The 26,663-nt window shown below is 44.2% G+C and overlaps 1 protein-coding gene across 1 annotated transcript; it reads right to left on the bottom strand.

Annotated features, from left to right (window-relative positions):
- Positions 1 to 2,653: 2,653 nt before the first annotated feature.
- LOC311114812 (E3 ubiquitin-protein ligase MYLIP-A-like) lies at positions 2,654 to 25,954 on the bottom strand. Its single transcript, XM_084157238.1, has 7 exons — positions 25,773 to 25,954; positions 25,323 to 25,513; positions 9,962 to 10,147; positions 9,204 to 9,401; positions 7,204 to 7,368; positions 5,593 to 5,998; positions 2,654 to 4,930 (listed from the first exon to the last, which is right to left on the bottom strand). Exons 1-7 carry the CDS (start codon positions 25,857 to 25,859, stop codon positions 4,748 to 4,750), a joined length of 1,416 nt encoding a protein of 471 aa, XP_084013364.1. The 5' UTR covers positions 25,860 to 25,954; the 3' UTR covers positions 2,654 to 4,747.
- Between the last annotated feature and the right edge of the window lie 709 nt (positions 25,955 to 26,663).

The raw sequence follows: 26,663 nt of genomic DNA, 5'->3' as shown, positions 1-26,663 counted from the left end.
TCTGTTATCCAGGGACCAACCTGGGTTAGCTTCAGAGACAAGCCAGCAGTGGGCTGCAGGGTGGCAGGAGAAACAATAATATGACTTCAGTAGACTGGTACATTTTTTAAGCTCGCTGCGGGCCCGAAGATAATTGAGTAACTCATCTTTGCAAGACAGTGGGAACATTCATACCAAATGACACCATATTCCTTATATAGTGCACTACTTTTCATTACAGCCCTATGGGCCCTCAAAAGTAGGGCACTATATAGGGAATAGGGTGGTATTTGGGACACAAACAGTGAGACTGATCAAATATGTCACAGCATCAATCAGTCATTTAATCACTTCAAGGCAGCAATCAATCATATTCCAGTCTAAGAGAGCATCGAGTTAAGACGTTATACTGGTCTGGTACACTCTAGTGGTCTGCTATACTCCTCTAGTCTAGTGTAATGACTATTTAACTGGTCTGCTATACTCCTCTAGTCTAGTGTAATGACTATTTAACTGGTCTGCTATACTCATCTAGTCTAGTGTAATGACTATTTAACTGGTCTGCTATACTCATCTAGTCTAGTGTAATGACTATTTAACTGGTCTGCTATACTCCTCTAGTCTAGTGTAATGACTATTTAACTGGTCTGCTATACTCATCTAGTCTAGTGTAATGACTATTTAACTGGTCTGCTATACTCATCTAGTCTAATGTAATGACTATTTCAACACTATATGGTCAGAGACATCACATTTTGCTGATATACCGTTTGTATATGGCAGAGATAACAAAGATCAAAATACAATGGAGTGTAATTACAGTATACATACATTGAACAAAAACATAAAACATGTTGCTCCCATGTTTCATGAGTTGAAATAAAAGATCAGACATTTTCTATAGGCACAAAAAGCTTATTTCTCTCAAATTTTGTGCACAAATTTGTTTACACCCCTGTTAATGAGCATTTCTCCTTTGCCAAAATAATCCATCCACCTGACAGGTGTGGCATATCAAGAAGCTCATTAAACAGCACGATCATTACACAGGTGCATCTTGTGTTGGGGACAATAAAAGTCTGTTCTAAAATGTGCAGTTTTGTCACACAACACAATGTCACAGATGGAATTGGCATGCTGACTGCAGGAATGTCCACCAGAGCTGTTGCCAGAGAACTTAAATGTTAATTTCTCTACCATAAGCCACCTCCAACATCATTTTAGAGAATTTGGCAGTACGTTCAACCGGCCTCGCAACCACAGACCATGTGTAATCACACCAGCCCAGGACCTCCACATCCGGCTTCTTCACCTGCGGGTTCATCCGAGATGATATACCCGGACAGATGATGAAACTGAGGAGTATTTCTGTCTGTAATAAACCTCTTTTGTTGGGAAAAACTCATTCTGATTGGCTGGGCCTTGCTCCACAGTGGGTGGGCCAGTCTCCCAATTGGGTAGGCCTATGCCCTTCCAGGCCCACCCATGGCTGTGCCCCTGCCCAATCATGTGAAATCCATAGATTAGGGCCTAAGGAATTTATTTCAATTGACTGATTTCCTTATATGAACTGTAACTCTGTAAAATCGTTGAAATTGTTGCGTTTTATATATATATATATATATATATATATATATATATATCTCCTTATTAATTAGTATAACCAAGTTAAAAGCCACTAGAGACAGACAATTACACAGTAGATGTTAATCAGATCAACTGAAACAAAACAAAATAGCTATATTTGGTAATAAATAAAAGGAATGATAATATTGAGAAGAGGTTTATACTGTGTACTGAAGCAGTATATTAACAGTATAGGCTACCATAGCAATGCTGGCATTGATCCATCAGCTCTGTCAGAATGCTACTGTATGCAGTCATATATAGCACCTCATACAGTAGCACACTACTTTACTCCTACAGCACTACTACTGGTATACTACTACTGGTATACTACTACAGGCATATTACTGCAGCACTACTGGTATATAGTCGTGGTCAAAGGTTTTGAGAATGACACAAATATTAATTTTCACAAAGTCTGCTGCCTCAGTTATGATGGCAATTTGCATATACACCAGAATGCTATGAATAGTGATCAGATGAATTGCAAAGTCCCTCTTTGCCATGAAAATGAACTTAATCCCCAAAAAACATTGCCACTGCATTTCAGCCCTGCCACAAAAGGACCAGCTGACATCATGTCAGTGATTCTCTCGTTAACACAGGTGAGTGTTGACGAGGACAAGGCTGGAGATCACTCTGTCATGCTGATTGAGTTAGAATAACAGACTGGAAGCTTTAAAAGGAGGGTGGTGCTTGAAATCATTGTTCTTCCTCTGTTAACCATGGTTACCTGCAAGGAAACACGTGCCGTCATCATTGCTTTGCACAAAAAGGGCTTCACAGGCAAGGATATTGCTGCTAGTAAGATTGCACCTAAATCAACCATTTATTGGATCATCAAGAACTTCAAGGAGAGAGGTTCAATTATGAAGAAGGCTTCAGGGCTCCCAATAAAGTCCAGCAAGCGCCAGGACCGTCTCCTAAAGTTGATTAAGCTGAGGGATCGGGGCACCACCAGTGCAGAGCTTGCTCAGGAATGGCAGCAGGCAGGTGTGAGTGCATCTGCACGCACAGTGAGGCGAATACTTTTGGAGGATGGCCTGGTGTCAAGAAGGGCAGCGAGGAAGCCACTTCTCTCCAGGAAAAACATCAGGGACAGACTGATATTCTGCAAAAGGTACAGGGTTTGGACTGCTGAGGACTGGGGTAAAGTCATTTTCTCTGATGAATCCCCTTTCCGATTGTTTGGGGCATCCGGAAAAAAGCTTGTCCGGAGAAGACAAGGTGAGCGCTACCATTAGTCCTATGTCATGCCAACAGTAAAGCATCCTGAGACCATTCATGTGTGGGGTTGCTTCTCAGCCAAGGGAGTGGGCTCACTCACAATTTTGCCTAAGAACACAGCCATGAATAAAGAATGGTACCAACACATCCTCCGAGAGCAACTTCTCCCAACCATCCAAGAACAGTTTGGTGACGAACAATGCCTTTTCCAGCATGATGGAGCACCTTACCATAAGGCAAAAGTGATAACTAAGTGGCTCGGGGAACAAAACATCGACATTTTGGGTCCATGGCCAGGAAACTCCCCAGACCTTAATCCCATTGAGAATTAGTGGTCAATCCTCAAGAGGCGGGTGGACAAACAAAAACCCACAAAAAAAGCATTGATTATGCAAGAATGGGCTGCCATCAGTCAGGATGTGGCCCAGAAGTTAATTGACAGCATGCCAGGGCGGATTGCAGAGGTCTTGAAAAATAAGGGTCAACACTGCAAATATTGACTCTTTGCACTACTATTGGTATACTACTACAGCACTACTACTGGTATACGACTACAGCACTACTACATCACTACCACTGGTATACTACTACAGCACTATTACTGGTATACGACTACAGCACTACCACTGGTATACGACTACAGCACTACCACTGGTATACGACTACAGCACTACCACTGGTATACGACTACAGCACTACCACTGCTATACGACTACAGCACTACCACTGGTATACGACTACAGCACTACCACTGGTATACGACTACAGCACTACCACTGGTATACGACTACAGCACTACCACTGGTATACAACTACAGCACTACCACTGGTATACGACTACAGCACTACCACTGGTATACAACTACAGCACTACTACTGGTATACTACTACAGCACTATTACTGGTATACAACTACAGCACTACTACTACTACATCACTACTACTGGTATACGACTACAGCACTATTACTGGTATACTACTACAACATCACTACTACTAGTATACTACTGGTATATTACTACTGGCATATTACTACAGCACTACTACTGGTACACTACTACAGCACTACCACTGGCATACTACATCACTACCACTGGCATACTACTACAGCACTACTACTGGTATACTACTACTACTACTACTGGTATACTACTACTACTACAGCACTACTACTACAGCACTACCACTGGTATACTACTACATCACTACACTACTACTGGTATACTACTACAGCACTACTATTGGTATACTACTACTACAGCACCACTACTGGTATACTACTACAGCACTACTATATCACTACTACTGGCATACTACTACTACTACTACTACTGGTATACTACTACAGCACTACCACTGGTATAATACTACTCCAGCACTACTACAGGTATACTACTACAGCACTACCACTGGTATACTACTACATCACTACTACTGGTATACTACTACCGGTATACTACTACAGCACTACTACTGGTATACTACTACACTACAGCACTACTATTGGTATACTACTACAGCACCACTACTGGTATACTACTACAGCACTACTACATCACTACTACTGGTATACTACTACACTACTATTGGTATACTACTACACTACTACAGCACCACTACAGCACTACTACATCACTACTACTACAGTCTAAAGTTTATTACTATGGCTTGAAAACATGATGACATTTCTAAAGAAGGCAAATAATTCGTAGGAAAACCTTTTTGTCATCATTTTGATGTCGCCAGATTAACTTTAGATGCAGTATAACGTTAGCCAGCTAGCTACGATTGAGTATGCAGTCTTATATAGCACCTCGGAAGCAGGAGGGAATAAACAGGAAATCCAAAACATTTAGGAAAACCTGGGAATTTGGGGAAGTTAAGCTGAATTTTGCAACCCTAACTGGAAGTAAATCTACGTGTGACAGATCTTGTCTGTGCTGGTGTAGAACTCTCTGGAGGAACAGAGGTGAGCGGCCAGGTCTCTGGGAATGTTGAAGGGGGCAGCACTGCTCACCGCCAGGGACAGCAGGTTGGCACAGGTGGGCAGGTAGACGTGCTGGACATGGTCCACCTCTGACCGACACACTGGGCACACCTGAAAGGAAGAGATCAAAAGAGATTTGATTAGAATATAATATGCTAATTTAACATAAAACACTGTAATTAATATATGTGACTTGTGGGGAATCAAACAGACTATTGTTAAAATACAGTCCTGTAGATGGGGCTGAACTAGTCCATATAATCCTGGATTAACGGTGTCCACAGAGTAGCTGACAGTACTGCCCTACAGGCATTTAACCTACGACCTACAGGTTACAGAAGGTTCAGGACAGCCAATAAACAATAGGAAGAAGGGTAACTATAGACTCTGCAAACATTCCTCCCATCTACCACACCCCTCCTCACCAAATAGTTCACTTCATTTGCTTAAAAGGGAATAACAGTACCAGCTCATTTCATTAACTCCCAACCACCCTGAGTTCAAAGTTCATTCAGCACAGTGGAAGATACTTAAATCACTTGAACATGACGTTATCGTGTAACATGGTCTAATGGTAGTGCTGCCACCCCTGGACCACATAAAACCCATGGAGGCAGCGGTTCAAACCCTGACTGAGTAACTTTCCATTCTATGTCCCTCTCCTCTATCTCCCCATTTCAATCACTTCTTCACTGTATCTATCAAATAAAGACCACAAAATACCTAAACAATTATACATAGACTTTTTTTAAAAACCGTGGCGTTAGGGTTACCTCTAGCTGGACGGCACAGTTGTGGCAGCACACCATGTGTCCACAGGGACAAAAGGCAGCATCCATCTCCTCTTCACAGCACAGGATACACAGCAGAGGATCCTGGAGCTGCTGCAGCTTCTCCTCCAGGACCCTGCGCCTCTGGCACCCCTCACAGCCTCCCTCCCCCACCCCAGGGGACCGCGACGGGCTCCTCTCACCCTCCCCGCCGGACACACAGTCCCCTCCAATGCCGGCATTGTAGAGCACCCGGCGGCAGTGGTCGTAGACCTCCTTGGAGGTGCGTCGGATGTCGAAGACGTACTTCTTGCCCAGGTTGATGTTCTCGTTGAGGAAGAGAGACGCCAGGTGACCCTTGAAATCACGGCTGTACTGCATCATCACGTCGCTCGTCACCGTGTCACACCTGGAGGACCAGTAAGATCACGGTTAGTCTACGTGACCAAAAACACTAATCAATGTTAGAACGTTTTATTACATTGTGTAAAACTGGAATGAATCCACGTGTATACTAAAATTTAACTTAGCAGTAACTCCTCATGGAAATTGTCAGAGAAAATGTACAACATAAATTGTGCTGCATATTATAATTTCTTACTGTGCATTGGCTCACAGCAGAGATGTGTTAACGAGAGGAAAATGTTGCTCTGTGTGTGAGCATGTTGTTGGTATGTAAACCATGCTACACGGTTGGTGGTCGCTGACCTGTAGAAGGCATGTTGTTGGTATGTAAACCATGCTACACAGTTGGTGGTCGCTGACCTGTAGAAGGCATGTTGTTGTTATGTAAACCATGCTACACGGTTGGTGGATGCTGACCTGTAGAAGGCATGTTGTTGTTATGTAAACCATGCTACACAGTTGGTGGATGCTGACCTGTAGAAGGCATGTTGTTGTTATGTAATCCATGCTACACGGTTGGTGGATGCTGACCCGTAGAAGGCATGTTGTTGTTATGTAAACCATGCTACACGGTTGGTGGATGCTGACCTGTAGAAGGCATGTTGCTGTTATGTAAACCGTGCTACACGGTTGGTGGATGCTGACCTGTAGAAGGCATGTTGTTGTTATGTAAACCATGCTACACGGTTGGTGGTCGCTGACCTGTAGAAGGCATGTTGTTGTTATGTAAACCATGCTACACGGTTGGTGGATGCTGACCTGTAGAAGGCATGTTGTTGTTATGTAAACCATGCTACACGGTTGGTGGATGCTGACCTGTAGAAGGCATGTTGCTGTTATGTAAACCATGCTACATGGTTGGTGGATGCTGACCTGTAGAAGGCATGTTGTTGTTATGTAAACCATGCTACACGGTTGGTGGATGCTGACCTGTAGAAGGCATGTTGCTGTTATGTAAACCATGCTACACGGTTGGTCGCTGACCTGTAGAAGGCATGTTGCTGTTATGTAAACCATGCTACACGGTTGGTGGATGCTGACCTGTAGAAGGCATGTTGTTGTTATGTAAACCATGCTACACGGTTGGTGGATGCTGATCTGTAGAAGGCATGTTGTTATGTAAACCATGCTACACGGTTGGTGGATGCTGACCTGTAGAAGGCATGTTGTTGTTATGTAAACCATGCTACACGGTTGGTGGATGCTGACCTGTAGAAGGCATGGGTCTCTGTGATGGCCCGGTACAAGCCGCTGGCAGCTCTGGTGCTTGTCATCTTAAACAGCAGGACAACACCGTCACCACTGTCCCTAGTGATGGTCATGTACACATTCTTCCCTGACTGGGTGGCCATCTGGATGATAGGGTAAATGATCCTAGAACAGAAGCGAGAAAGAGTCATTGTATGCTCTACATTCAGTGCATTCGGAAAGTATTCAAACCCCTTCACTTTTTCCACATTTTGTTACGTTACAGCCTTATTCTAAAATTGATTAAATAAATAAAAATCAATCTACACACCTTATTTTTGTAAGTATTCAGACCCTTCGCTATGAGACAAAAAATTTAGCTCGGGTGCATCCTGTTTCCATTGATCATTCTTGAGATGTTTATACAACTTGATTGATTGGACATGATTTGGAAAGGCACACACCTGTCTATATAAGGTCCTACAGTTGACAGTGCATGTCAGAGCAAAAACCAAGCCATGAGGTTGAAGGAATTGTCCGTAGAGCTCTGAGACAGGATTGTGTCGAGGCAACGATCTGGGGAAGGGTACCAAAACATTTCTGCAGCATTGAAGGTACTCAAGAACACAGTGGCCTCCATCTTAAATGGAAGAAGTTTGAAACCACCAAAACTCTTCCTAGAGCTGGCAGCCTGGCCAAACTGAGCAATCGGGGGAGAAGAACCCGATGGTCACTCTGACAGAGCTCCAGAGTTCCTCTGTGGAGATGGGAGAACCTTCCAGAAGGACAACCATCTCTGCAGTACTCCAATCAGGCCTTTATGGTAGAGTGGCAAGACAGAAGCCACTCCTCAGTAAAAGGCACGACAGCCCACTTTGAGTTTGCCAAAAGGTACCTAAAGGACTCTCAGACCATGAGAAACAAGATTCTCTGGTCTGATGAAACCAAGATTGAACTCTTTGGCCTGAATGCCAAGAGTCACATATGGAGGAAACCAGGCGCCGCTCATCACCTGGCCAATACCATCCCTACGGTGAAGCATGGTGGTGGCAGCATCGTGCTGTGGGGATGTTTTTCAGCGGCAGGGACCGGGAGATTAGTCAGGATCGAGGGAAAGATGAACAGCGCAAAGTACAGAGATCCTTGATGAAAACCTGCTTCAGAGCACTCAGGACCTCAGACTGGGGCGAAGGTTCACCTTCCAACAGGACAAAGACACTAAGCACACAGCCAAGACAACGCGGGAGTGGCTTCGGGACAAGTCTCTGAATGTCCTTGAGTGGCACAGCCAGAGCCCGGACTTGAATCTCTGGAGAGACCTGAAAATAGCTGTGCAGCGATCCAACCTGTCAGAGCTTGAGAGGATCTGCAGAGAAGAATGGGAGAAACTCCCCAAATACAGGTGTGCCAAGCTTGTAGAGTCATACCCAAGAAGACTCAAGGCTGTAATCGCTACCAAAGGTGCTTCAACAAAGTACTGAGTAAAGGGTCTGAATACTTATGTAAAATGTGATATTTCCGTTTAATTTTTTTATTTTTGCGCAAAAATATCTAAAAACCTTTATTTGCTTTGTCATTATGGGTTATTGTGTATAGATTAGTGAGGGGAAAAAACTATTTAATCAATTTTAGAATAAGGCCGTAACGTAACAAAATGTGGAAAAAGTGAAGGGGTCTGAATACTTTCCGAATGCACTGTACTTCATATCTAATGTCTAACAGATTGCCTTGACCTGGGAGGAGCCTAAATTGCCTTGTCACTCTTTACTGTACCTGTAGATAGAACTACATAATCACGTATTAACGGTGTGTACACTGTAACAGGAGCGTGCTGCCTTGAGTCTGTATAACTGGTCAGTGTTATATCTTCACCTTTGCTAGATCTGTATACATAAAAACTAGTGTAAAAACTGCACACTAGAAAAGACAGGCAGCCGACCTTGACTTTAGTTTTTTTCACAGTGCATCAATAAATGACATGTTTTACATACAGCTCTGTCAGGGTAGTTTAGTGAATATACCTGTTGATGGGGCTGAAGTCCTCCTGACAGATGGTCACCCCTTCAGGACCGACCCCTATAGCCAGCCTCTGTCCTTCGGAGTCCCTGGCCCAGTGCCATTCCACCCCGTAGTTCTCCAGGGAGGACACTAGCTGTAGGGCCCGGTACTCTGCTGACGACTGGCTCAGACCCTCCAGCTCACGGTGCTTCTCCTGGATGCTGCAGACGGAGCAGGGCAGGACGGGACAGAAGAGTTACATTTTTCTGCTTTTTGTTCTTGTTCTCTGTAGTCTTTGTAATGCTGTTCAATCACCCACCCATAGAATTAAAATGTTTTCTCCATTCTATTTAAAAATGTTACCACCAAATAATCCCTGCTGGGTTTTCAGTTTTTGTCCCCGCACTGGTTCTTGTGTATGTTTTTTTTTTTTAATCTGCAAAATACTTTTACTAAAACTAAACTAAACACATGAGGAATGAGAACTGTATGTACTCTACTGCACAGTACTGAATGTACATAGATGCAGGGCTGGCTGAGTCAGCAGCCTTGTTTTTTGGGGGCAGAAGTTGTGAACCCCATTATTATGCTGATTTGGGAGTATTTAGGCTCCTCCCAGGTCAAGGCAACAAGCAGAAGACAGCTGTTCAGATGCCCTTCACAAAACAAAGGACATATTTGTATCATCTTGGATCTACAGCAGTTCTACAAGTCAGCACAGAGCAGTTCTTAGTAAGAAATGGAATGCAGGTGGAGTCAAGTTACTCATTGCTGTGCTGACCTGTTGATGGTTGCCAGGTTGGGCTCCCGTCTGAAGATCTGGCTGGAGCAGTACTTGGCTGTGTTCTGGTTGTAGTCTCCGTACTCAGCCTGGGCTAGGACGGCACACAGTTCCTTGGCCTGCTCAGCCTCCATCTGCAGGCTGCCACTGTCCAGCTCATCCTTTATGTGCATGAAGAACATATGTCTGAAGGAGAGAAGGATGTGTTAAGGGTTATATGATGGACATGAGGAAGAATGAGAATACAACTTCACAAAACTGCACTGATAATGGGAAACTAAACTAGCCATTTTTGCCTCGTCAAAACAGGACATTGCACTGACAAGAGGAATGAAGATAGTCCTCTTTTGTAGGCCCTAAAGCTAGGTTGAAGATACCCAGGTTAGGACAACGTAATAACTAGTATCACTGGTCCCTTTGATTAGAATTCTTCCTCATTTATGCAAAGAGTTATGGGATATTAGAATCCTCTTGTTATCTTCAACCTAGCCCTAAACGAGGAAGAACAAGAATACAACTTCACTGATAATGGGAAACTAGCCCTCTGTGCATCCTCAAAAACAGGAAGTTGCACTGAAAAGAGGAGCGAAGATAGTCCTCTTTATAAATGACAGTTCTCTCATGTCTGTTATGAGCGCTTGACCCTTCTGTCCACAGGGTCAGCTAGCGCTCTTATCCCTCCAGTGAGGAATGTGGGCGGCAGAATTGCTGGTGCAGGCAGACCACAACCCCATACAGTCCCATGCTACCAGGTGATAAACAGGAAGCCATTCCAAAACTACAAACTCAGACTACAACAACTGATATTGATCACTTGTTGTTGTTATGTCAGTCTGTGATTTACTTCAAAGTATACTACTACAGTGTAACAGCAGTGTTAGTGGTGTAACAGCAGTGTTAGTGGTGTAACAGCAGTGTTAGTGGTGTAACAGCAGTGTTAGTGGTGTAACAGCAGTCATAATGAAAGTCCTGAACCGTGCATCTGAAAATGTCAAAGCTTACTTATTTGTGTGGTTAAAGTTTGTTCGAGTTGGGAGAACAGAGTGCACTCTGGGGAACAGTGTGGGGTAGTACGTTTTTTGGGGGGGTTAAGGCACTTTGCCTATAGTATTCCTACAGTATTTGTCCGGTCAAAGTTTGGTTGAGTTGGTAGGACATGACATAGATTTTCAGATCAGTTTCAGATATCCACTGGCCACTGGTCTCTCATCACAGCCATAACATTAACATCCAGTAGCTGATTTGGTTCTGGGTGCTGAGATTAGTCTACATATCCACATACCTGCTGCAATGCATCTACAGTGGGTAGCCTACAGTGGGTTTATGAATCTACAGTGGGTACATGAATCTACAGTGGGTACAACAAGTATTTGTTACACTGCCGATTTTGCAGGTTTTCCTACTTACAAAGCATGTAGAGGTCTGTAATTTTTATCATAGGTACACTTCAACTGTGAGAGACGGAATCTAAAACAAAAATCCAGAAAATCACAGTGTATGATTTTTAAGTAATTAATTAGCATTTTATTGCATGACATAAGTATTTGATACATCAGAAAAGCAGAACTTAATATTTGGTACAGAAACCTTTGTTTGCAATTACAGAGATCATACGTTTCCTGTAGGTCTTGACCAGGTTTGCACACACTGCAGCAGGGATTTTGGCCCACTCCTCCATACAGACCTTCTCCAGATCCTTCAGGTTTCGGGGCTGTCGCTGGGCAATACGGACTTTCAGCTCCCTCCAAAGATTTTCTATTGGGTTCAGGTCTGGAGACTGGCTAGGCCACTCCAGGACCTTGAGATGTGTGTTTTGGGTCGTTGTCATGCTGGAAGACCCAGCCCGACCCATCTTTAATGCTCTTACTGAGGGAAGGAGGTTATTGGCCAAGATCTCGCGATACATGGCCCCATCCATCCTCCCCTCAATACGGAGCAGTCGTCCTGTCCCCTTTGCAGAAAAGCATCCCCAAAGAATGATGTTTCCACCTCCATGCTTCACGGTTGGGATGGTGTTCTTGGGGTTGTACTCATCCTTCTTCTTCCTCCAAACACGGCGAGTGGAGTTTAGACCAAAAAGCTCTATTTTTGTCTCATCAGACCACATGACCTTCTCCCATTCCTCCTCTGGATCATCCAGATGGTCATTGGCAAACTTCAGACGGGCCTGGACATGCGCTGGCTTGAGCAGGGGGACCTTGCGTGCACTACAGGATTTTAATCCATGACGGCATAGTGTGTTACTAATGGTTTTCTTTGAGACTGTGGTCCCAGCTCTCTTCAGGTCATTGACCAGGTCCTGCCGTGTAGTTCTGGGCTGATCCCTCACCTTCCTCATGATCATTGATGCCCCACGAGGTGAGATCTTGCATGGAGCCCCAGACCGAGGGTGATTGACCGTCATCTTGAACTTCTTCCATTTTCTAATAATTGCGCCAACAGTTGTTGCCTTCTCACCAAGCTGCTTGCCTATTGTCCTGTAGCCCATCCCAGCCTTGTGCAGGTCTACAATTTTATCCCTGATGTCCTTACACAGCTATCTGGTCTTGGCCATTGTGGAGAGGTTGGAGTCTGTTTGATTGAGTGTGTGGACAGGTGTCTTTTATACAGGTAACGAGTTCAAACAGGTGCAGTTAATACAGGTAATGAGTGGAGAACAGGAGGGCTTCTTAAAGAAAAATGAACAGGTCTGTGAGAGCCGGAAATCTTACTGGTTGGTAGGTGATCAAATACTTATGTCATGCAATAAAATGCAAATTAATTACTTAAAAATCATACAATGTGATTTTCTGGATTTTTGTTTTAGATTCCGTCTCTCACAGTTGAAGTGTACCTATGATAAAAATTACAGACCTCTACATGCTTTGTAAGTAGGAAAACCTGCAAAATCGGCAGTGTATCAATCAATCAATTTTATTTTATATAGCCCTTCTTACATCAGCTAATATCTCGAAGTGCTGTACAGAAACCCAGCCTAAAACCCCAAACAGCTAGTAATGCAGGTGTAGAAGCACGGTGGCTAGGAAAAACTCCCTAGAAAGGCGAAAACCTAGGAAGAAACCTAGAGAGGAACCAGGCTATGAGGGGTGGCCAGTCCTCTTCTGGCTGTGCCGGGTGAAGATTATAACAGAACCATGCCAAGATGTTCAAAAATGTTCATAAGTGACAAGCATGGTCAAATAATAATCAGGAATAAATCTCAGTTGGCTTTTCATAGCCGATCATTAAGAGTTGAAAACAGCAGGTCTGGGACAGGTAGGGGTTCCATAACCGCAGGCAGAACAGTTGAAACTGGAATAGCAGCAAGGCCAGGCGGACTGGGGACAGCAAGGAGTCACCACGGCCGGTAGTCCCGACGTATGGTCCTAGGGCTCAGGTCTCTCAGTTGGCTTTTCATAGCCGATCATTAAGAGTTGAAAACAGCAGGTCTGGGACAGGTAGGGGTTTCGTAACCGCAGGCAGAACAGTTGAAACTGGAATAGCAGCAAGGCCAGGCGGACTGGGGACAGCAAGGTGTCATCATGCCCGGTAGTCCTGACGTATGGTCCTAGGGCTCAGGTTCTCAGAGAGAAAGAGAGAACGAGAGAATTAGAGAGAGCATACTTAAATTCACACAGGACACTGGATAAGACAGGAGAAGTACTCCAGGTATAACCAACTAACCCCAGCCCCCCGACACATAAACTACTGCAGCATAAATACTGGAGGCTGAGACAGGAGCGGTCCGGAGACACTGTGGCCCCATCCGAAGAAACCCCCGGACAGGGCCAAACAGGAAGGATATAACCCCACCCACTCTGCCAAAGCACAGCCCCCGCACCACTAGAGGGATATCCTCAACCACCAACTTACAATCCTGAGACAAGGCCGAGTATAGCCCACAGAGGTCTCCACCACAGCACAAACCAAGGGGGGGCGCCAACCCAGACAGGAAGATCACGTCAGTAACTCAACCCACTCAAGTGACGCACCCCTCCCAGGGACGGCATGAAAGAGCACCAGCAAGCCAGTGACTCAGCCCCTGCAACAGGGTTAGAGGCAGAGAACCCCAGTGGAGAGGGGAACCGGCCTGGCAGAGACAGCAAGGGCTGTTCGTTGCTCCAGAGCCTTTCCGTTCACCTTCACACTCCTGGGCCAGACTACACTCAATCATATGACCTACTGAAGAGATAAGTCTTCAGTAAAGACTTAAAGGTTGAGACCGAGTCTGCGTCTCTCACATGGGTAGGCAGACTGTTCCATAAAAATGGAGATCTATAGGAGAAAGCCCTGCCTCCCGCTGTTTGTTTAGAAATTCTAGGGACAATTAGGAGGCCTGCGTCTTGTGACCGTAGCGTACGTATTGGTATGTACGGCAGGACCAACTCGGAAAGATAGGTAGGAGCAAGCCCATGTAACGCTTTATAGGTTAACAGTAAAACCTTGAAATCAGCCCTTGCCTTAACAGGAAGCCAGTGTAGGGAAGCTAGCACTGGAGTAATATGATCAAATTTCTTGGTTCTAGTCAGGATTCTAGCAGCCGTATTTAGCACTAACTGAAGTTTATTTAGTGCTTTATCCGGGTAGCCGGAAAATAGAGCATTGCAGTAGTCTAACCTAGAAGTAACAAATGCATGGATTAATTTTTCTGCATCATTTTTGGACAGAAAATTTCTGATTTTTGCAATGTTACGTAGATGGAAAAAAGCTGTCCTTGAAACAGTCTTGATATGTTCGTCAAAAGAGAGATCAGGGTCAAGAGTAACGCCGAGGTCCTTCACAGTTTTATTTGAGACGACTTTACAACCATCAAGATGAATTGTCAGATTTAACAGAAGATCTCTTTGTTTCTTGGGACCTAGAACAAGCATCTCTGTTTTGTCCGAGTTTAAAAGTAAAAAGTTTTCAGCCATCCACTTCCTTATGTCTGAAACACAGGCTTCTAGCGAGGGCAATTTTGGGGCTTCACCATGTTTCATTGAAATGTACAGCTGTGTGTCATCCGCATAGCAGTGAAAGTTAACATTATGTTTTCGAATAACATCCCCAAGAGGTAAAATATATAGTGAAAACAATAGTGGTCCTAAAACGGAACCTTGAGGAACACCGAAATGTACAGTTGATTTGTCGGAGGACAGACCATTCACAGAGACAAACTGATATCTTTCCGACAGGTAAGATCTAAACCAGGCCAGAACTTGTCCGTGTAGACCAATTTGGGTTTCCAGTCTCTCCAAAAGAATGTGGTGATCGATGGTGTCAAAGGCAGCACTAAGGTCTAGTAGCACGAGGACAGATGCAGAGCCTCGGTCTGACGCCATTAAAAGGTCATTTACCACCTTCACAAGTGCAGTCTCAGTGCTATGATGGGGTCTAAAACCAGACTGAAGCATTTCGTATACATTGTTTGTCTTCAGAAAGGCAGTGAGTTGCTGCGCAACAGCTTTTTCTAAAATTTTTGAGAGGAATGGAAGATTCGATATAGGCCGATAGTTTTTTATATTTTCCGGGTCAAGGTTTGGCTTTTTCAAGAGAGGCTTTATCACTGCCACTTTTAGTGAGTTTGGTACACATCCGGTGGATAGAGAGCTGTTTATTATGTTCAACATAGGAGGGCCAAGCACAGGAAGCAGCTCCTTCAGCAGTTTAGTAGGAATAGGATCCAGTATGCAGCTTGAAGGTTTAGAGGCCATGATTATTTTCATCATTGTGTCAAGAGATATAGTACTAAAACACTTAAGTGTCTCTCCCGATCCCAGGCCCTCGCAGAGCTGTGCAGATCCAGGACAGCTAAGCCCTGGAGGAATACGCAGATTCAAAGAGGAGTCCGTAATTTGCTTTCTAATGGTCATGATCTTTTCCTCAAAGAAGTTCATGAATTTATTACTGCTGAAGTGAAAGCCATCCTCTCTTGGGGAATGCTGCTTTTTAGTTAGCTTTGCAACAGTATCAAAAAGAAATTTTGGATTATTCTTATTTTCCTCGATTAAGTTGGAAAAGTAGGATGATCGAGCAGCAGTGAGGGCTCTTCGGTACTGCACGGTACTGTCTTTCCAAGCTAGTCGGAAGACTTCCAGTTTGGTGTGGCGCCATTTCCGTTCCAATTTCCTGGAAGCTTGCTTCAAAGCTCGGGTATTTTCTGTATACCAGGGAGCTAGTTTCTTATGACAAATGTTTTTCGTTTTTAAGGGTGCAACTGCATCTAGGGTATTGCGCAAGGTTAAATTGAGTTCCTCAGTTAAGTGGTTAACTGATTTTTGTCCTCTGACGTCCTTGGGTAGGCAGAAGGAGTCTGGAAGGGCATCAAGGAATTTTTGTGTTGTCTGAGAATTTATAGCACGACTTTTGATGCTCCTTGGTTGGGGTCTGAGCAGATTATTTGTTGCGATTGCAAACGTAATAAAATGGTGGTCCGATAGTCCAGGATTTTGTGGAAAAACATTAAGATCTACAACATTTATTCCATGGGACAAAACTAGGTCCAGAGTATGACTGTGGCAGTGAGTAGGTCCAGAGACATGTTGGACAAAACCCACTGAGTCGATGATGGCTCCGAAAGACTTTTGGAGTGGGTCTGTGGACTTCTCCATGTGAATATTAAAATCACCAAAAATTAGAATATGATCTGCTATGACTACAAGGTCTGATAGGAATTCAGGAAACTCAGAGAGGAACGCTGTATATGGCCCAGGAGGCCTGTAAACAGTAGCTATAAAAAGTGATTGAGTAGGCTGCATAGATTTCATGACTAGAAGCTCAAAAGATGAAAACGCCATTTTTTTTTTTGTAAATTGAAATTTGCTATCGTAAATGTTAGCAACACCTCCGCCTTTGCGGGATGCACGGGGAATATGGTCACTAGTGTAACCAGGAGGTGAGGCCTCATTTAACACAGCAAATTCATCAGGCTTAAGCCATGTTTCAGTCAGGCCAATCACATCAAGATTATGATCAGTGATTAGTTCATTGACTATGACTGCCTTTGAAGTGAGGGATCTAACATTAAGTAACCCTATTTTGAGATGTGAGGTATCACGATCTCTTTCAATAATGGCAGGAATGGAGGAGGTCTTTATCCTAATAAGATTGCTAGGGTGAACACCGCCATGTTTAGTTTTGCCCAACCTAGGTCGAGGCACAGACACAGTCTCAATGGGTATGGCTGAGCTGACTACACTGACTATGCTATTGGCAGACTCCACTAAGCTGGCAGGTTGGCTAACAGCCTGCTGCCTGGCCTGCACCCTATTTCACTGTGGGGCTAGAGGAGTTAGAGCCCTATCTATGTTGGTAGATAAGAGGAGAGCACCCCTCCAGCTAGGATGGAGTCCGTCACTCCTCAGCAGGTCAGGCTTGGTCCTGTTTGTGGGTGAGTCCCAGAAAGAGGGCCAATTATCCACAAATGTTATCTTTTGGGAGGGGCAGAAAACAGTTTTCAACCAGCGATTGAGTGCTGAGACTCTGCTGTAGAGCTCGTCACTTCCCCTAACTGGGAGGGGGCCAGAGACAATTACTCGATGCCGACACATCTTTCTAGCTGATTTACACGCTGAAGCTATGTTGCACTTGGTGACCTCTGACTGTTTCATCCTAACATCGTTGGTGCCGACGTGGATAACAATATCTCTATACTCTCTACACTCGCCAGTTTTAGCTTTAGCCAGCACCATCTTTAGATTAGCCTTAACGTCGGTAGCCCTGCCCCCTGGTAAACAGTGTATGATCGCTGGGTGATTCGTTTTAAGTCTAATACTGCGGGTAATGGAGTCGCCAATGACTAGGGTTTTCAATTTGTCAGAGCTAATGGTGGGAGCCTTCGGCGTCTCAGACCCCGTAACGGGAGGAGTAGAGACAAGAGAAGACTCAGACTCAGACTCAGACTCCGACTCGCTACATAATGGGGAAAACCGGTTGAAGGTTTCTGTCGGCTGAATGAGCGACACCGGTTGAGCATTCCAACAGTATTTCCCTCCAGAAGCCATGAGAAAGTTGTCCGGCTGCGGGGACTGTGCGGGGGGATTTATACTAACGTTACTGTCTGTACTTACTGGTGGCACAGACGCTGTTTCTTCCTTTCCTACACTGAAATTACCCTTGCCTAACGATTGCGTCTGAAGCTGGGCTTGTAGCACAGCTATTCTCGCCGTAAGGCGATCGTTCTCCTGTATATTATGAGTACAGCGACTGCAATTAGAAGACATCATGTTAATGTTACTACTTAGCTTCGGCTGTTGAAGATGTTGACGAACCATGTCCAGATAAAGCGTCCGGAGTGAAAAAGTTGAATAAGGGAAAAAAGTTGCGATGGAAAAAAGGAAAATAAAGTAAAGTTGGCAGCTAAAACGCACAGGAAAATGACTCTTCTGTCTCGGGATAAAACGTCCGGGGTGAAAAAGTTTAACGAAAAAAGATGAGTGAGGACAAAACTAAAAAGTTGGTAAATTTGTTGAACACAGAGATTGATTAAACGTTTATTAAAAGTAAAACGTGAATAGTTTGGCAGGTAGCCAAGTAGCAACAAACAGCACAGCAGCACGGAGACAATGCGGAAGCGAGACGGAAGTCACGTAGTAATCACACACTACGTCAGAGTTCAGAGTATCAAATACTTGTTCTCCCCACTGTAGATTCATATACAGTATGAATCTACAGTGGGTACATTAATCTACAGTGGGTAGCCTACGGTAGGTATATTCACGCATGAGTCATGGTTTCATGGCTCTAGTTCTACATATGTAGCCTATGCAAGTCCTAACTGGCTCACATCACATTCTGCAAGACTCCAGACACCTATTTATTATATCTGATAATAATGATAGACAGTTTAAAAAAGGCACTCCTTTGATATTATAGAGTAGGTACAGGACTGACTGTCAGAGACAAGCCACTGTAGGTGCAGGACTGACTGTCAGAGACAAGCCACTGTAGGTGCAGGACTGACTGTCAGAGACAAGCCACTGTAGGTACAGGACTGACTGTCAGAGACAAGCCACTGTAGGTGCAGGACTGACTGTCAGAGACAAGCCACTGTAGGTGCAGGACTGACTGTCAGAGACAAGCCACTGTAGGTGCAGGACTGACTGTCAGAGACAAGCCACTGTAGGTGCAGGACTGACTGTCAGAGACAAGCCACTGTAGGTGCAGGACTGACTGTCAGAGACAACACACTGTAGCAACTGTTTTGACAAATGGTTTTACTTTGCTTGAGCAGTCTTATTAAAACAAGATTGATGCTTACTCGTTATGGAAACCACTAACTCTCAACAATACAGTCTCCCATGGTTCCTCTCAGCTGTAGTACAGTAGAAGTACTGAATGCTCTCCTGAACTCTTGGTATATGAACTCTGCCCTGCAAGGTTTTATCACCAGAAGATCCTATTTAAACAGCTTGTCTGCAGTACAATGTGATAAAGCAGTGTGTGTGGCTGTAGCTAGTGGGGCTCCCAGCCGTAGCCAACAGGATGGATGCCTGCTTGGATTAACAATGGCTAGTACAGTGTGTTCACACTCTCAGCCAGCCAGAGACTGGGAGGGTGTTTTTCTGGACAGTGACAAATCAGGCAGCCTTGGCAGGGACAGGGAAGCCTCAGTCCAGTGTGGAGGGAGGCCAGTTCCAGGGGTGGGTGGCTGTGTGGGACTGTGCATGCTAAGCCTGCAGGATGCATGGCTCTCATTGTCAGTGAGTGTGGAGCTGCATGTGGACTGCTGACAGAGAGGGCCTCTCCCTCTCTTGTTTGCGCAACTCTTTTTGGGCCTGCAGAGCACGTGCTTAGAGACAACTTACATAAGCCTCCTGTTGAATTGATTCAACAAATCAAACTTTTTTTTTTTTACGAGTCATGAATTATGATTTACAACATGCATTCTTTTACTTTAGGAATAATCTGAAGGCTGAGTGATTTAGTAGCACTATATATTTTGTTTTGGGTGATAGCCTATACTTTGTTGTTGTCTGCGATACATGGTTCATGTTCCATCGTTTGCAGTGTTTCCTCGTGTCAACCCCTACTCAAGCAAAGGCTGAGAACACACCAAAACGGTGTTGACCCATCTGTCAGACAAGGTGAAAAATCTGTCGACGTGTGCTTGAGCAAGGCACTTAACCCTAATATGCCCCAGGGGCGCTGTACTACTATGGCTGACCCTCAACACATTTCACTGCATCCATCTGGTGAATGTGACAAAAACTATTTTTTTGTTATATAAAACAAAAAAACTATCATTGACACTTTCTAATCTTGCCACCTACATGCCTGTATATTAGCCCATGTATGCTCACATTAGGTGTATTTGCCTGTGTTAGGCTATGATAATAAATAATTGTATCTACGTAGTCCTACTGTACATTGTTAAGAAATTATATTAATTTCCACGAAGATTACAGGATTTAGGCTATGATAGAAGATTAAGAGCATTTGGCATTTTCCGTTAAATTGACTTTCTCAATTCTTTGTTTCGCCGGAGAAGTTGATTTACTGGTTAGGTTAAGGTTTCAGACATACTTTCCCACACCTGTCAGTTATGCAATGTGTCTTTTCTGAAGTTCAGCATTTCAGATATGCCATGTCAGCTGTGTCAATAGTACAGGCATAGCCTGCTGTAGATACTATACATAGTGTAACTGACTGTCTTCTCTCAAGACCAAACTAGTTAGCCTACATATGAGCTGTCAGTGTGGAATTTAAGATTTCATTCAAACACTGTCATTCTGTCCAAGTATCGTCCTGTAGCAACAGTCTAATGTGTTGAAGTAACTCTCAGACTGACTGCAGTATCCTCCTGTAGCAACAGTCTAATGTGTTGAAGTAACTCTCAGACTGACTGCAGTATCCTCCTGTAGCAACAGTCTAATGTGTTGAAGTAACTCTCAGACTGACTGCAGTATCCTCCTGTAGCAACAGTCTAATGTGTTGAAGTAACTCTCTCAGACTGACTGCAGTATCCTCCTGTAGAAACAGTCTAATGTGTTGAAGTAACTCTCTCAGACTGACTGCAGTATCCTCCTGTAGCAACAGTCTAATGTGTTGAAGTAACTCTCAGACTGACTGCAGTATCCTCCTGTAGCAACAGTCTAGTGTGTTGAAGTAACTCTCAGACTGACTGCAGTATCCTCCTGTAGCAACAGTCTAGTGTGTTGAAGTAACTCTCAGACTGACTGCAGTATCCTCCTGTAGAAACAGTCTAATGTGTTGAAGTAACTCTCTCAGACTGACTGCAGTATCCTCCTGTAGCAACAGTCTAATGTGTTGAAGTAACTCTCAGACTGACTGCAGTATCCTCCTGTAGCAACAGTCTAGTGTGTTGAAGTAACTCTCTCAGACTGACTGCAGTATCCTCCTGTAGAAACAGTCCAGTGTGTTAAAGTAACCCTCTGACAGCACTTGGCTCAGGGCCAAGCTATGAGGGACATTCTAAAACTGTTGGAGCACAGCAGCAGAATCCTCCCAAAGGATTGTGGGTCGCATGCAGCTTGTGCCTCAACTCTAAACTGATGTTGGAGTGCTTGTGAACTTCCTTTCACTTTGAATGGCTGTATTGGCACTAGTTTCAGGAGTTGACTTTAAAGCAACAATCGACTGACTTTTCTGTCCGTCTCCTGGTTACAAACCCCTGCCCATGATTCTGCTGTCTGACCCCTGACCTCGTTTCTGGAGTGAACACAGTCCAAACACACACCTCATAATTACATCATCCCCATCCCTTATGACCAACCAACCCAGTGGAGATGACATACTGGACGTCTCAAATCAATATAGCTAGTCGGTAATGGAGTGATGAGGAGAAACCGGACAGATCAAATAAAAGTTAGATCCAGTAGTCTCCTGTTCTAGCCTGAGGACTCATCCTGAATGTAATTCTGCTGCTCTAATCGATCGCTCCACACGTTAGAGGAAATGATAGTGGCGTGGTGTTCGGCAGGAGCGATGTGGATGGTAGTCAGGCTACTCCCCTTCATGGCACACACTCCAGACCCCTCTGTTTGTCTTGTCAGTCGATACATGGTGTCAGGGCACTCCAGGGCAAACCAAACTGGCAGCTCTCGGTCTGCCTGTCTATGAGACCTGGTTGGCAGTCATGTGAAGCTATGCTCTAGTAGTAGGCTACTTGTTTTTTTTGCAATGATTTTGTTATTGAAGAAAATACACTAGACTCTAGTAGTACCCTGGCTGTCTGGTATAGTCCTGTAGGTACCCTGGCTGTCTGGTATAGTCCTGTAGGTACCCTGGCTGTCTGGTATAGTCCTGTAGGTACCCTGGCTGGCTGGTATAGTACTGTAGGTACCCTGGCTGGCTGGTATAGTCCTGTAGGTACCCTGGCTGGCTGGTATAGTCCTGTAGGTACCCTGGCTGGCTGGTATAGTACTGTAGGTACCCTGGCTGGCTGGTATAGTACTGTAGGTACCCTGGCTGGCTGGTATAGTCCTGTAGGTACCCTGGCTGGCTGGTATAGTACTGTAGGTACCCTGGCTGGCTGGTATAGTCCTGTAGGTACCCTGGCTGGCTGGTATAGTCCTGTAGGTACCCTGGCTGGCTGGTATAGTCCTGTAGGTACCCTGGCTGGCTGGTATAGTCCTGTAGGTACCCTGGCTGGCTGGTATAGTACTGTAGGTACCCTGGCTGGCTGGTATAGTACTGTATGCTAGTGCCATATGTGAGCTCGATGCTCCCCGTCAGATTGACTTGCCAATGTCAATGCAGGGCATCTGTAAAAAGAGGACAAGCCCAGACTCTTCCGGTCAGTCTGGCTGGGTCCCAATTCTACGCCCTTCCCCTGAATTGTGCCCTTGCACACATCCCATCATGAATTTCACAAAGGTGGAAACTCCCTCCAGCTAATCCAATGCTTTTAAATCCAAATCAAATCAAATGTTATTTGTCACATACACGTGTTTAGCAGATGTTATTGCGGGTGTAGCGAAATGCTTGTGCTTCTAGCTCCGACAGTGCAGTAATATCTAACAAGTAATATCTAACAATTTCACAACACATACCCAATACACACAAATCTAAGTAAGGAATGGAATTTAATAATACATAGTGGGGAGAACAAGTATTTGATACACTGCCGATTTTGCAGGTTTTCCTACTTACAAAGCATGTAGAGGTCTGTAATTTTTATCATAGGTACACTTCAACTGTGAGAGACGGAATCTAAAACAAAAATCCTGAAAATCACATTGTATGATTTTTAAGTAATTAATTTGCATTTTATTGCATGACAAATATTTGATCACCTACCAACCAGTAAGATTTCCGGCTCTCACAGACCTGTTCGTTTTTCTTTAAGAAGCCCTCCTGTTCTCCACTCATTACCTGTATTAACTGCACCTGTTTGAACTCGTTACCTGTATAAAAGACACCTGTCCACACACTCAATCAAACAGACTCCAACCTCTCCACAATGGCCAAGACCAGATAGCTGTGTAAGGACATCAGGGATAAAATTGTAGACCTGCACAAGGCTGGGATGGGCTACAGGACAATAGGCAAGCAGCTTGGTGAGAAGGCAACAACTGTTGGCGCAATTATTAGAAAATGGAAGAAGTTCAAGATGACGGTCAATCACCCTCGGTCTGGGGCTCCATGCAAGATCTCACCTCGTGGGGCATCAATGATCATGAGGAAGGTGAGGGATCAGCCCAGAACTACACGGCAGGACCTGGTCAATGACCTGAAGAGAGCTGGGACCACAGTCTCAAAGAAAACCATTAGTAACACACTACGCCGTCATGGATTAAAATCCTGCAGCGCACGCAAGGTCCCCCTGCTCAAGCCAGCGCATGTCCAGGCCCGTCTGAAGTTTGCCAATGACCATCTGGATGATCCAGAGGAGGAATGGGAGAAGGTCATGTGGTCTGATGAGACAAAAATAGAGCTTTTTGGTCTAAACTCCACTCGCCGTGTTTGGAGGAAGAAGAAGGATGAGTACAACCCCAAGAACACCATCCCAACCGTGAAGCATGGAGGTGGAAACATCATTCTTTGGGGATGCTTTTCTGCAAAGGGGACAGGACGACTGCACCGTATTGAGGGGAGGATGGATGGGGCCATGTATCGCGAGATCTTGGCCAACAACCTCCTTCCCTCAGTAAGAGCATTGAAGATGGGTCGTGGCTGGGTCTTCCAGCATGACAACGACCCGAAACACACAGCCAGGGCAACTAAGGAGTGGCTCCGTAAGAAACATCTCAAGGTCCTGGAGTGGCCTAGCCAGTCTCCAGACCTGAACCCAATAGAAAATCTTTGGAGGGAGCTGAAAGTCCGTATTGCCCAGCGACAGCCCCGAAACCTGAAGGATCTGGAGAAGGTCTGTATGGAGGAGTGGGCCAAAATCCCTGCTGCAGTGTGTGCAAACCTGGTCAAGACCTACAGGAAACTTATGATCTCTGTAATTGCAAACAAAGGTTTCTGTACCAAATATTAAGTTCTGCTTTTCTGATGTATCAAATACTTATGTCATGCAATAAAATGCAAATGAATTACTTAAAAATCATACAATGTGATTTTCTGGATTTTTGTTGAAGTGTACCTATGATAAAAATTACAGACCTCTACATGCTTTGTAAGTAGGAAAACCTGCAAAATCGGCAGTGTAACAAATACTTGTTCAGCAGTAATGGGCAGTCACTACCACCAATGGACTTTTTATTCTGTGTTGTTACAGCATTCATCCCAAATAATCGAAACCGTGATTTTTAATTTTATTTTTAAACAGACCTCAAAAAGCACTAATCGCTCAACACGGGGGAGTGTGCAAAGTGCACACTTTGGGATATGGATAGAGTGATCGGGACACAGCCCTACTGCACCCATAGGAATATGATCAAAAGTAGTGCGCTATAAAGAGAAAAGGGGGCCGTTTGGGACGCATCCTGAGTCACATTATATACACACACGTTATACACTGGAAGAAAGCCCATAGAGCACATTGACTGGCCAGGGACATGTAGGTTAGCGTTACAGCTTGCTGATCAAATCAAATATGCCACATGCGCCGAATACATTACAGGTTAGCGCTAGAGCTGCTGATCACACAGTTCAATGCATGCAGGGTAACTAACTCGCTGCTGATGCGTCTCCAGCCACTGTTTGCATACGGGAGGTCAAACATCCCCTTGATGGGGAGAGAAGCCAGTAGGTGACATTACCTATTGATCCTAAATGAAGACTATGGGCTGAAAGATTACAAGTTGACCGAAATAGTAGGGTTTTAACTCGATTTTATCTGATCCAATCTGTTCTGTTACTACATTTGGTAATCTTATTGCATTTAAAAAAGACATTACCTACCTTTACATCTAATGTTTGCAGTACCATTAGCTACAATAGGCAGAGTGCCTTACTCCAAATAGGTCCCTTATAGAGTGCACAATAAACATACCTTGTCTGTTCTTGCAGGGTGAGATGGGGTTCTACAAAGAACTTGACTCGGAGCTTCAGTCTGCAGGGAGCCAGGTTATCCATCTGTTGTGAGATCCTGTTCCTCAGATTCAACCACAAACTCTCCCCTTTGCTTCCACTGAACTGGAGCCCAAAGTAATCCACCTCTATTATTCCCAGTTTCCGACAGACCTGTGCGTCAAAACAATAGAACAAACCACTTCACTAAAGAAGTCAATACCCCATCAAGTCTGGTAGTTAAATACAATGTTACAAGTACTACACTGTTGTTACATTGTTACAAGTAAGTTTATTTTATTCAAATTCCCCAAATGTTTACAGAAATCAAAATGGTTAAAACTGCATTAATTTGCAACCCCAACACACAGACACTGACAACATGGAATAAAATAGATTTAGCATGGTTCAATTTCCATTCTAATAAATGTACCTTGTGTAAGCAGTCCTCTCCATTAGCCTTCGAATCAACATCCACCTCCATCACCACCGCGTCCGGGAGCGTTATATGGCAAAGCATTGTTGTTTCTCTGTATGTTTGGAATAGTTATCCTATAGTAGTTCAATCTATTGATGCTCTTCTTACCTTACAGAAACCCAACATTCAAACTTAAAGTCCTGCTGCAAGCCCACGGGCCGATCAGACCGTGTGCAAAAATACAACTGGGGGGTTTTATATGGCTTCGAGGGTGAATGAAGCACCGCCCCCTTCATTCAGCAAACTTCTCAACAACCAATCAGTGCAAATACACAGACGTAAACAAGGTTTTTGTCGCCACCTACTGGGTTGTTCGTTCTAATCATGTTACCTGTTAATTCATACAAAAGCGTTTTTAGAAGCCATGCTACACACAAAAATATTAATGTAAACTCACAATAATTTTCTCCTCAAAATATTGTGACATTTGTTTTTGTAACATTTTGATGTACAAAAAAAAACGATGCCTAATGAATATGGAGGACTAAAAGTGCCACAATTAAATAAATAAATACACCATTAAATAATTACTTAAATGTGTCATTAATTAATTAAAATTAGAATTAAATACATAAATGTGTTATTAAATGTGTCATTAATTAATTCAAATACCGATTCATTTTATGTAAAATACATATATAATAATTTCACTATTTACATTTACATTTCATGGTCCTGCGTTGGAGTGCTTCCTGAATTACTTAAAACTGTCAAACTGACCCATCAAAAGTTGGTAGGCGGAACCTAACGCCTGATTGGTTACCCTCTGCATCAAGCCAAGACAAATCAATTCCGGATAATGGATTGATGCAGAGCTACTGAACACATTCCAATACACTGGGTGGC

Source organism: Coregonus lavaretus, assembly GCF_964263955.1.
Source record: "Coregonus lavaretus genome assembly, chromosome: 3".
Taxonomy (NCBI): Eukaryota; Metazoa; Chordata; class Actinopteri; order Salmoniformes; family Salmonidae; genus Coregonus; species Coregonus lavaretus.
The sequence above is the reverse complement of the archived record's forward strand: the minus strand, read 5'-3'. Positions and strand labels throughout refer to the sequence as shown.